This window comes from Moschus berezovskii, chromosome 10, assembly GCF_049115385.1.
Source record: "Moschus berezovskii isolate FMDL1 chromosome 10, NW_MosBer_1.0, whole genome shotgun sequence".
Taxonomy (NCBI): domain Eukaryota; kingdom Metazoa; phylum Chordata; class Mammalia; order Artiodactyla; family Moschidae; genus Moschus; species Moschus berezovskii.
In genome coordinates, this window is record NC_142469.1 from 56823382 (window position 1) to 56836420 (window position 13039).

Genomic DNA, 13039 nt, shown 5'->3' on the forward strand with positions numbered 1-13039 from the left:
CAGCAGCAGCAGCAGAGGTTTCTGCCTATTAATTACCTCCCCATAAAGTAGAACAGCATTCTGTAGAAAAACAGGCCTCTGATCACAGGTACTTTAGAGTTGGGATTATGTATGTTTATAGTTGGAATTAGGTGTAGTAGCAGGCAACATTTTCCAAAGTTGACCTATGGAATGTTAGTCCTAAAAGATATTCAATTTAGAAAGTTGTGTATTTATGAGAGAGAGTAGGGCAAATAGGAATTCTGGGTCAAAATTAGGAAACGATGCTCCTATACCCTCCTGCTGACATTTTCAATAGTATGTCCTACAATAAAGAGACAGTTTGCCTTTGCTTAAGCCAGTATTTTCTAGCTTTACCTGACACTGAACCTGTTTTTCCATATCACATCTATGAACGTGTCCCACTCATTCCCAGAGACCCTGGCAGCCGCTACTCCCTCCTTCAACCCCTGCCACTGTAATCACTCTCACAGCACCTTGTTTTATTATTTTATTTATCACTCTCTTAATTTATTTTGCTCACTTATCTGTCTGTATGTCTTTCCAAGAAATATGAACACATAATTTTTTTTTTTTTTGGTTCACTGTTGTTCCTAATATCTGGAGTGGTGCTGGCACATTGTAGGTGAAATAAAAGGAAGTAATCATTGGAAATGTTTGCTGTTTCATTTCCTTTTGATGTCTGGTGATAATGCCAATACCTGATTATAACAAAAGCAAATAAAACTCTTAAAAAGAATCTGTTTAAAGAAACATCATTGAAACAGTCAAAGTCCATGAACAATGTCTAATTCTTGATTAGTAGAAGCTTATCCCATGATCATGAGTTAAATCACTAGACACCTCTGATAATTGACAACACATAATATATCACGATCTAAATTATTTTCAGGTTGCATTGTCAGTCTCCAAGGACCTCATTTAACCAAAACTAGTATCCTTATTAGTACTATCAACATATTCACTTACTATTTTAGAGCCTAGTAAAGTACAGACCTTTCTCAGGGAGATCTTACATACCTATCAAAGTGGCATGCTGCTGCTGCTCAGTCACTTCAGTCATGTCCGACTCTGTGTGACCCCATAGACGGAAGCCCACCAGGCTCCCCCATCCCTGGGATTCTCCAGGCAAGAACACTGGAGTGGGTTGCCATTTCCTTCTCCAGTGTGTGAAAGTGAAAAGTGAAAGTGAAGTCGCTCAGTTGTGTCCGACCCTTAGCGACCCCACGGACTGCAGCCTACCAGGCTCCTCCATCCATGGGATTTTCTAGGCAATAGTACTAGAGTGGCTTGCCATTGCCTTCTCCGATCAAAGTGGCTTAAGCACTGTCAAAATGGGAGGCATACAAGGATATTAAATAATCCTCAAATTCTTTGAGAGGGCCTAAGGATTTCAGGCTGCCTTTGGATTTAATTCATTAACATCCTGTCTGGAATTCTTTTAAGTGGATTTTTAAGGACGTGATTACTCTTGCTGTTTTATGGAACAGCGGCCACTCTGGGAGATGAGTGAGCAGATCTGTATTAACCGCAATGTGGGGATGTTTACATGTAAGCAAATAACAGGAGATGATTAAGGATGTTTGAACATGCTCCAGACAGTTTCTGTTTCTGAGCATAGTATGGAAAAGACTGAAATTACTTGATTTCCAGATTGAAGACTACGATGTGGCAGCTAGCATGATAGGAGCCAAGTGTAAAAAACTCCGGACTCTGGATCTGTGGAGGTGTAAGAACATCACTGAGAACGGGATAGCAGAACTGGCTTCTGGGTGTCCGCTTCTGGAGGAACTTGACCTCGGCTGGTGCCCTACTCTGCAGAGCAGCACCGGGTGCTTTGCCAGACTGGCACGCCAGCTTCCAAACTTGCAGAAACTCTTTCTAACGGCTAACAGGTCGGTGTGTGACACAGACATCGAAGAACTGGCATGTAATTGTACCAGATTACGCCAACTGGACATCTTAGGTAAGGTGCAGTCTGTAAGTTTGTTTTAAAGCCTTGACATAAAAGCTAATCTCAGACATTTTATAAAGAAAAAAAAATCTTGGCTGCAATCAAAATGTTGTCTTGATAATTATAACTGTCCTTAAGTAAGAGAGGGAGGGCAATAACAGAATTTTATCATTGAACTTATCAGAAAGCTCTGAATAATCCTTAGTTCTTGGTCTAGTGAGAAGAATGAGAGTTTGAGCCGTGTTCTCCATTTTTATTGACAGATAAGAAATAATTCATTTGTATAATGAATTCAGGACACACACACATGGCTTCTTGATGTTAAATTCTTGATTAAAGAATACTGTAAGTCTCTATCCCTGATGATTGTGCTTTAGGAGTAGTTCTACCCTAAGGCAGAGCTATTGAAAATCCTTCCCAGTTCTGGGATTCCTTGTGTCTTTATTGCAATTTACAGCCAGAAACCGTGTGATATTTTGTTACTTCTGATGTTGGCCAGAATTGCTAGAATGCCACAGTTATAATTGCCCACACAGTTGTGAACTCAAAACACTTGCACTGTGTTTCTGGTAATCTATTAATACTAACAGATGAGTCCTTGAAGTGCTAGTTATATCTTTTCCTGTTTAGTCAACATTTAACCAAAGGGAAACCTGAAGATTTTCAGCACTGGTGTTTCTGGTTTCACTTAAAATCTCTCCACAGTCCAGGCTTATGGTACATTTGTAGGTGTTGCTTATATAGTCACATGTTACTTATCAAAGTTACTTATAGGCAGAAATTGTTTTTTAAAAACTTAGGAATGGAAAATTAAGCATTTGGGACTAATAGTTACAAGCTAAGCAACAAAGATCTATATATCTGCTAGAATTATATCCAGGATCTTATAATAACTTGTAATGGAATATAATCTTCAAAAATTACCGAATCATTATACCATATACCTGAACTAATACAATATTATAAATCAACTATACTTCAGTAAAAGTAAATACATTTTTAAAAATCAACTAAAAAAACCAGTTGATTAAAAAAAACTTAGGAAGAACTTCTTATTTATTATATACACACTTTGGGCTAGATACTTCATCTGTATTATATTCTCCTTCATCTTCATAGCTCAGAAAGCTGGATATCATTGTCTTTTCATAGCTGAGGGTGCTGGAGCCAGCACTTAACATGTAGCAGAGCAAGGGTCAAGTACAAGGATATTGACCCCAGGATCAGTACTGTCTTTTCGAAACACCACACCCACTTAACTTGCTTGTTTCTTTTCCTGCCTATTCACGTTCTCCCTTGAATTAGCCTAGACTTTTTTATAAGATAAATATTTTGAAATGTTCAAAAAAAAGTCAAAGTCACAGGGACAGTGAGAAAAAGCAGCCAAAGGCCTTTTAAAATAATCATGAATTGCATCAGGCTTCACTTCAGAGGATGGTGCCAGTGTTGTTTAAAATCTATTTTACAGTTCCTCCTCCAAAAAAAACCCTCAAATAAACCCCGAAACATACACTAGAGATGGAGAGTAGCCAGCATCTGAAAGAGATGCTACCAAACTATAAAGACATAAGTAACACTGATCCCAAAACAAAGCACAATTGTTATGGACCATGGGTTCTGTTATCAGGTAGCCTGTCTGGTCTATGAATGTATGAATTACTTGACAAAGACATAAAAGAAATACAGGTAAGAAGTATCATGACTTCTTTTGAATTATTTGTGACTTGCATGAGCAAGGGAGTATCATTATTTATTTTGCTGAGTATAATTATATAATTTTCAATGGAAGGTGACCATCATGCAAGTATATTGGAGGATCTTGTTTCAAATATAAAGAGCACAGTAAAAAAAAATCACTAATAATAATTCATAATTTAACAGTGAAGTAACTGTATGCTTTATACTATTCTGAGCATATTTTAAGTTATTTAATCATCACCATAACCTCATGAAGTATTAATATATATATTAGCCACAGAGGAGAAAACAGGTAGAAGCAGGTTAAATGATTTGTCCAGGGCTCCTGACTAGTAAGGAATCTGGGCTTGAACCAAAGTCTCTACTTCTAACCACTGTGCTGTATTTTTATTGTTTTTTGGTTTCTTTTCACCATGTAGTGTTGGAATTCTTATTGTTTTCTTTTAAAAGGGATTCTTAGTTAAACCATGCTGGTATTCATTATTTTATTTGTCATTTTGTGATTAGCACATATGAATGTTAAGTGGCATAGCTTCTTCATACTAAACATATTTATCTATCAGTACAAAGCTGAATAAGATAGAGTACCTGTCTTCAGAGAGTTGATAACCTAGCAAGAAGGAATAAAACAAGCATATAAATAACTATAATGCAAGCTAGAAGCAAGTCCATCTTGATGAGGCTCAAAGCAAAGAGAAATATATATATGATCAGAGAAATAAGGAAAGACTTAATTCAAAAGGCTAATAGGGGTCTGCCCTGGTGGTCCAGTGGTTGAGAATCTGTCTGTCAATGCAGGGGACACTGGTTCGATCCCTGGTCCAGGAAGATCCCACATGCTGTGGGGCTACTGAGCCCATGTGCCACAGCTTCTGAAGCCCAGTTGTCTTAGAGCCCATGCTCTGCAAGAAGAGAAGTCACTGCAGTGAGAATCCCACGTGCTACAACTAGAGAGTAGCCCTGCTTGCTGCAACTAGAGAAAACCCATCTTAACAGCAAAGATCCCGCATATCCAAAAATAAATAAATATATAAAATAAAAAATTTTTAAAGGCTAATAGGTATTTGAAAGATAGACTTAACAAGTGAGCAGGAAATTGGGAGAGGAGGGCATTTTAGGCAGAAAGAATAGCATGAAGCAAAAGCAGAGGAGTTGAAATCATAGGATATCTTTAGAGAATAGGCAGTCTTATTTGATCTAAAATGTTGGTATAATGGAGGGTAACATGGGGAGTTTTGAACACCAGGATGAGGAATCGGCACAGAATTAAACAAGGAAGAGCTCTTACTGGACTTCAGTTAGGGGTATGAGTGATATATTTAGAGCTGTGTTTTAGGAATCCTTACCTGGAAATGAATAGTAGGTGACTTGGAGAAGGAAGAGATCAAAATTAGAGAGACTGGCTGTAATAATCCATCTAATGAGGGTCTACACCAGCGTAATGGCATTGGGAAATTAGCCACCATCCCTTCATCCTTTCATTGATTACACACCTGTTGAGCATATACTGCGTTTGGCCTTGTTTTCAACACTGGAGATGCTCAGTGCCCTGAAAGAACAAGCTGACTAAAAACAGGACTGTGTCCTCAGTAGACAACAAAACAACAGCACAGAGTGCCCTGAAAGCATACAACAGGGGACACTAGCCCAGTTACATGTTCAGTCTCTGACTTCCTCCCCTGACATTCTCTTGGGCTTTAGGAGCTCCATATTTATCAGGAGAGACTTCCCTAGTGTCTCAGTGGTAAAGAATCCAAGCTGCAATGCAGGAAACACAAGTTTGATCCCTGGGTCCAGAAGATCCCCTGGAGGAGGAAATGGCAACCCACTCCAGTATTCTTGCCTGGGGAATCCGATGGACAGAGGAGTCTGGCGGGCTACAGTCCATGGGGTCACAAAAGAGTTGGACACGACTTAGCAACTGAACAACAACAGTTTATCAGGAAACTCAGATACAAATGACCAAGACTGGCAAATAGACAGTGGTCACAGCCCTGGGCGAAACACTTCACAGGCTTCAGTGAAGTCTTCTGATCGTAACGAAATCCCCATCAGGATAGCTTACAGTATAGTGTTAGTCTCTCAGTCGCGTCTGACTCTTTGCGACCCTTTGGACTGTAGCCCACCAGACTCTTCTGTCCCTGGAATTCTCCAGGCATGAAAACTGGAGTGGGTAGCCATTCCCTTCTCCAGGGAATCTGCCCTACCCAATCTCCCACGTTGCAGGCAGATCCTTTACCGTCTGAGCCACCAACTAAAGCATACGAAAAAGACAGTTATCATGAAGATACACGTGTCCATCTCAGATCCCATGGGTAGAAGCTGGCTGTGGTCAGATCTCAGGAGGGACTGACAACCATCAAAAGGCGAGGGAGCTTTTTCTCTTTTTCCTTCCTTCTCCTGTCTTGCCTGCTGAGGCCTCCATTCCCGATGCCCTCCCTCTGCTGCCTTAGGCTCTGTGTCTGCATCTCCCTCTGATCTTGCTTTGTTCTTCTCTTGTCATGCTGGCCATCTCTGCTTCTCTGGGTACACATGGCCAAATGTAGCAATCCTGACCCAGTTTCCATGTCTTCAGTTCAAGAGATTGAGTGGGCACTGGAGATTTTACTGAATCCCAATTCTGAATTCCCAGGAGGATCTGCATTGGTTTGTCACAGGGCTGGTCACAGTCAGGATAGCAGTATAGTCACAGCTTCTAGAGTCTGTGGCAGAGGGGAGGAGATAGGATTTCTCACAGCAAAAGGCATAGACTGCTGTTTAAGAAACTTGAATCCCCATCCCACGAATGTATACGCAATACCATTGTGGGGGTTTTGTTTTTTTTTTCCTCCCTAGAAAATCGGTAGTTACAACACATGACATCTTAGAGCCTAGTCATATTTGGTATGTATTGAGTGCCTGCCATGTATTGGGTGCTTTACATAATTTATATGATTTATATTCCATCTGAATAACCCATAATCACTTCACATTTATTATGTGCTAAATAGTACTCATCAGCCATCATTTGTCTTCCAGTCATGCCATTTTATACTTACTGTAAAACTTATCAAGTTGTATTGTACTTATTTGCTTTGAACTCTGGTCAATGAGTTCTTTAAGGCAGGCACATGTCTTACTCATCTTTGTATCTCCAGTGCCCTGAGACAGAAGTTTCTACAGGGTTCAGTTCAGTTCAGTTGCTCAGTCGTGTCCGACTCTTTGCGTAGTTGCTCAGTAATTGCACTGCATGGAATTAGAGGTTGGATCATTGTAAGTATTGAGGCCCAGTTTGACCCACGGGATCAGGTAAATGAGATGTGCAAACAGTTTTGAACTGGGGTGAACAGAAATAGGAAAGTCTGGAGGAGCTGATTGGAAAGGGTAGGAGGTAGGAATGAAAATCAAATGGGTAGGTAATTGATGAAATTCAGCTCCTAGATTCACCAGGTTGGCTGGAAAAAATTTTTTACAGGACAATTGCAATATTAAGTCTTTTAAGAAATGTTTTTAATTTTTAAAAGACTATTTTAAATGTATTTTAAATAATTAACAAAAGGAACTCTTCATCAGGATATTATATAAATGTTGTGTAATGTTTTGTTTTGTACTGTTTTTAAACAGGAACAAGAATGGTAAGTCCGGCATCCTTAAGAAAACTCCTGGAATCTTGCAAAGATCTCTCCTTACTTGATGTGTCCTTCTGTTCTCAGATTGATAATAGAGCTGTGCTGGAACTCAGTGCGAGCTTTCCGAAAGTGTTCATAAAAAAGAGCTTTACCCAGTGACTTCATATATATCCTGTAATAAAATGAATGTGCTTTTTTAGGGTTTTGTTTTGGGGTTGGTTTTGTTTAGTTTTTATAATGGTGGGCATGTCTTAATATCCCATTAAGACATTTGTGGATTTTAAAGAAAAATGTGAAATTTTCCCTTCAATCACTGCATCAATGATTTAAACACATGTTTTCATAAAAAATGTAAGCACTTTCCTTCAAGAATATTTGAGTGGCTCATATTATTTTTATCTTATGTTAATCAGTGGTATAATGCTTTAGTCAGTAATTACGTGTTTGATAAAAGTAATATGGAAATATTTTAACTTATTTTGAAAGGAGCACTTTGGACAATAAAGTATCATGATATTTATGCAAAAATAAAATTAATTTTTCACACCTCCATGTAAGGATGCCTTATTAATAATAAGCCTTATGACCTGGTCAGTATTCTGTTTGGTATGTACAAAATTGTCAGAGTTGTTTGAAGGAAGAATCTTATTTTTTGTCTGTTAAGGTTATTTTTTAAGTTGATATACTAGTTGTTCAAGTTGAATTTTTAGTTTCTCCACTTTTCTGATATATTTATGTATTTTACTGTTGAATAATAACAGTGTAAAAAGATGGGCAAAAATAAGAACAAGAGGTCCTAAATGAAATAATTTTACAACTGCTCAGCAGATGCCTTAAAAATTTGCCAGAGGGAAAGGTTGAAGTCATTTGAATTATATGTGGATTTTATTTGTTTTTTCTGTGCCCCAGCACCTTAAATAATCAGAAACCAGCTATAGTGGAGGAAACAAAGAAAAGAAACATTGTTTTGTTAATTGTAAATTGATTTAGTTCTGCTGCTAAGAAAGTAGACAGAAAATATTTTGTGGAATGAAAAAGCAGGGCTGTTCCAAATACCAAACTAATATTAAATGTTTACTGTAACAAAATTTATTTTCCCACACAGGGCAAAGTGTTAATTTCCAATATCCACACATCCTAGAGTGATCCTGTAGAACTCTGCTATCCAACACAGCAGCCACTAGCCACATGTGGCTGTTTTATTTAACTTGAATTTAATTAAAAATTCCATTCCTAGGTTGTGCTAGCCACATTTCAAGTGTTCAGTAAGTTCCCTGAGGCTAGTGTTTATCATATTGGACAGCACTACTCTATAATTTCTTGTTATAAGATGTAGTCCTTTAAGAAGAAGCATATTTGGGTTAAAAATTTCATTGTTAATATATATCTCTAGGAAATTTTTGAAGATACTCTCAATAGTATATATAGAAAGCATTTTTACCCCTACCAAAGTTCTTAAGCTGGTGAATTTATACATATGGGAAATAGTAGGCATTCACTGAATAGTTATTGAATGAATAAGAATATATTATTGAATTCAACCATATGTCAAATTTTAAAATTATAAATTACAAGTAGTACTGTGCCTGTTCTTTTATAGAATATAAAGAATGTAGTATGTGACATATTAAAATAGTAATCCAGTCTCCTCCACATAAGAAACCATTGTATGAGAGTTGCTGTCCTTTTGATACGCCCCACATCTTCTGTTTGATGGCAGAAGCAAAGGGCAGAAAGAAAAGGGCTTGCTTATTCTCCATTACTATCTTCAAGCACTTGCTTTTCACTCAGGAATGTATGTAAGCATCTTAAATGTCTTTTTCAGTGGAGGATGGGATTTATAATTTGACTACCAACTGGGTGAAGTAGTGCTTTTCTCTTAAGCTAACAGCTGTCATTGAATTAATACTTCCTGTGAGGCACTCTTTCCTGCGGATTGCATGTATAACTCATTTAGTCTTCATAATAACCCTGTATGATAGATATCCTTGGTTACTCCCATTTACAGATGAGGAAACTAAGACAAAGAACGATCAAAGAACTTATGACCATAGCTGCTACTGGCAGAGCCAAGCATACACACCCAAGCGACCTGGCCTTAGATACTGTATGGTCAGTCTGTGCTTTAAAAGTATCCAGGTGAGGCATCTGGTTCTAGGGCAGAGGTTGGCAAACATTTTCTGTAAAGACCTGGATACTGAATATTTCAGGCAGTATTTCAGGCAGACCTGGATACTGAATACTGTGGGCTAAGAGGCAAAAAATTGAGATTAGTTTGTAAGTACATATGTAACTAAAGAGAAAATGAATTTCCACAAAATTTTTATTGACAGAATTCAAAACATAAAAATGATTGAAGTTTTCTGAAAAAAAAAATGATTGAAGTTTTCTGTATTGCAGTTCTACTAACTGAAAGAAATACTTTGGAGGAGGGTAATATTTCACTTAGTTTGGAGTCAGTGTTAATATTTCCTGTCATCAAAATAGAAAAAAATTGATTGTACAAATTCATCTGTTAATGTTCATCTGCAGTAAGATTTTACATATTTTGTCTTTGAAAATATCTTTTCATACTGATAAGGGTTGCCAAATACATTAATCCATGAGAATATGATTTTCATGGAGCAGATTTATCACTTGGAAGGCATTAATAAAATTTCACTAGGTTCTTTCTTCCCTTGATATTTTCCTTTCAGGATATTACATTGCAGATTATTCACTTCCCGACTCACTTCCTGATTGAAGTTTAGGTGGAAGTTCCTCAATTGCACAATTGAATAGATTTTGACAAGTAGGTATTTTCTTTATACTTATATTCAGAGATCCAGAAAACACTGCCAGACCTACTGTTGGAACTCAGAAAATACATCTGCTGCAAATTCATGTGAGAATGGAGCTCCTGTCATTTGTCTTACCTTTCCATAGCACAGGAAGTAATAAAGCAGCTCTGTGTTAACTTTATGATTCAGTGTTAGCTGTCATCAATATTACTTTGTTGTATTAAGTTTCACATATAAGCACTCTTTTGCTGACTTCACCTCCAGAGCTTCTGATTCAGTTGTTGTTGTTTAGTCACTAAGTTGTGTCTGAAGCCCGCCAGACTTCTCTGTCCATGGGATTTCTCAGGCAAGAATACTGAAGTGTGTTGCCATTTCCTTCTCCAGGGAATCTTCCTGACCCAGGGATGAAACCCACATCTCCTGCATTGTCTGGCAGATTCTTTTAACACTGAGCCACCTGGGAAGCCTTCTGATTCAGTAGAATTTGCATTTCTGATACTAGTTAGGCATTGCTGCTCCTGCTACTCTGAGGGCCACCCTTTGAGAAACACTGCTCTGCAGTTCTCCTTAAATCTGAATCTTTCCCTCAATCCCAGTGAATCCACATATAGTGGGAATAACTATTGTCATATTGTTGTGCACTGTTCCAATTTTTGGTTGAATTCATTACAAAACATTATCAAGCCTGCAACAAAAGCTAAATTCCAAAGCCATTCAGTATTCTGTAATAGTAGTTGAGGGCATTTCTTCTAGTTCAGAAAAATCTCAATATCAGTTCTGATCTCAAAAACTCACAATAAAACTACCACTGTTTAGCTAACTGTTGTATGAGAGGACAAATAAGGATATTCAGCTTCTTTATCTGATGAAAAATAGCAGAACTAATGATGGTTAGATGAAGTTCTCCACTGACATTGCTATTCCAGTAGCACAATAACACAATATTAAATCATATATATTTCATGCAGTACTTGTTGATGAATAATACAGTAAACAATTCTAGGTTTTAAACTGCATTTTCACAAGCTTTGTAAATTTGACCAACTAAACCTTTTGTTTTTTGCTCCACACATATTTTTATCACCACTGGTTATAATATATCTTAGCAGAGTCTACTTTAGGTTATACTGAATTCATATTTTCTTAACTTACTAGAAAATATTCTTGTCTGTAATTGTTCCATGTAGACCACTCATAGAAACCAACTCTTCAGTCACTTCAACTTTGGCACTGACTCATCAAATAAATAATGATAACTTGGCAGTATCAGTAACATCTGTTGACACATCACGAGCCAAGGAGAACCACTCCGAATCATTTGCTTTGGTTTTGTATTGACTAATGATGTTGTTCCCAGTGTTCTCAATTCTTTGGGCCAAAAGGCTAATTTATTAGTCTTAAGCAGGTTTACTTTGGACACATTTCTTCAGCTGATGAATCAAAAACAATTAACTCACCATTGGTAAAAGGCTTTCCTTGCTTGGCTAACAAATGAGCCACTTACAAACTTACTTTGCAGCTTTATTTTCATTTTTTAATTTTTGCAAAAACATTCTGCTGTGATAAGATACCTTGTTTTAAATTTTCTAATTTTTCTGGCCATTGCATTCCTATGAATTGAGAATATTGTGGTGAGTCCTTAGTATGGTAATTCCCATGTATGTAATAGTCTTTCAGAGTGGCTACAGTGTCACTGCATTTTGAACACAAGATGGGGAACACGTGTATACCCGGGGCAGATTCATGTCAATGTATGGCAAAACCAATACAATAATGTAAAGTAATTAGCCTCCAATTAAAATTAAATAAACACAATGCTTTGCCATCTAATTCAGTAACAAAATAATCCATACTCCTCTGTACCTTAAATACATGACACTTGAATTTACTTTTCTCTTTTGTTGTTCCAACTTTATGGGTATGCTCTGGTAATAAAAACTTTTAAGATATTGTGGAATGACAATGCGTGTGGCATTCAGAATGTTGGTAGTAATAACTACGATTTGTAATGTGCCAAGCCACAGTGCAAAATGATGAGAGCATCAGGTAGGTCTCTGTTGCTGCTACTCAATTCTGCCATTGTAGTCTGGAAGCCACCATTGACAAGAAGTGAATACGTGTAGTAACATTCCAATAAAACTGTATTTCTGGACACTTAAAGTTGAATTTCATGGAGAAGGAAATGGCAACCCACTCCAGTGTTCTTGCCTGGAGAATCCCAGGGACGGCAGAGCCTGGTGGGCTGCCGTTTATGGGGTCGCACAGAGTCGGACACGACTGAAGCTACTTAGCAGCAGCAGCAGCAAAGTTGAATTTCATATAATATTCATGTGTCACAAAATATAATTCTTCTTTTGATATGTTTATTATTAGCTTTTTTCAAATGGAAATGGTAAAAAAACATCTTTAAGTTGCAGTCTGAATTTGGCTTGTGGGCCTAATTTTTGACCCCTTTAGGAGGAGATTCTGAAATCAGTTAAATGCAGCTTTGCCCATTCCTAATTTTATAAATCAGAATCAAACCTGTTCTCAGCTTTTATCTTTTTCATTTTACCATTTAGATTTTAGAATTAAGAACAGTATTTTGCCAACTTAAGCTAAACTAAGCTAAGTGAAAGTCGCTCAGTTGTGTCCAATTCTTCGTGACCCCATCGACTATACAGTCCATGGAATTCTCCAGGCCAGAATACTGGGGTGGGTAGCCATTCCCTTCTCCAGGGTATCTTCCTGACCCAGGAATCAAACCAGGGTTTCCTTTGTTGCAGGCAGCTTCTTTACCAGCTGAGCCACAAGGGAAGCCATTTTGCTGACTTAAAGTAAATAAAACTTCTACCATGACAAGAATTTTGGATCATTTGATTGAGATCTTTTTTGTTGAGGTATATTTAACAATTAAGATTTATATATATTTTAAGATATACAATTTGATAATTTGATATACATTGTGAAAAAAAATTACCACATTCAAGCTCATTAATATATCCTTCTATTCAGATAGT

General features: G+C 37.4%; 1 protein-coding gene across 4 annotated transcripts in view; it reads left to right on the forward strand.

Moving 5' to 3' along the window:
• FBXL4 (F-box and leucine rich repeat protein 4) overlaps positions 1-10221 on the forward strand; it is an 80271-nt gene extending 70050 nt beyond the window's left edge. For all 4 annotated transcript variants that reach the window (XM_055433201.2, XM_055433199.2, XM_088840701.1 and 1 more), the window contains exons 8-9: positions 1654-1966; positions 7256-10221. In XM_055433201.2, the coding sequence (XP_055289176.2) occupies positions 1654-1966; positions 7256-7419 (477 nt within the window). In that variant the 3' untranslated portion in view covers positions 7420-10221. The remainder of the gene's footprint in view (positions 1-1653; positions 1967-7255) is intronic.
• Positions 10222-13039: the final 2818 nt, after the last annotated feature.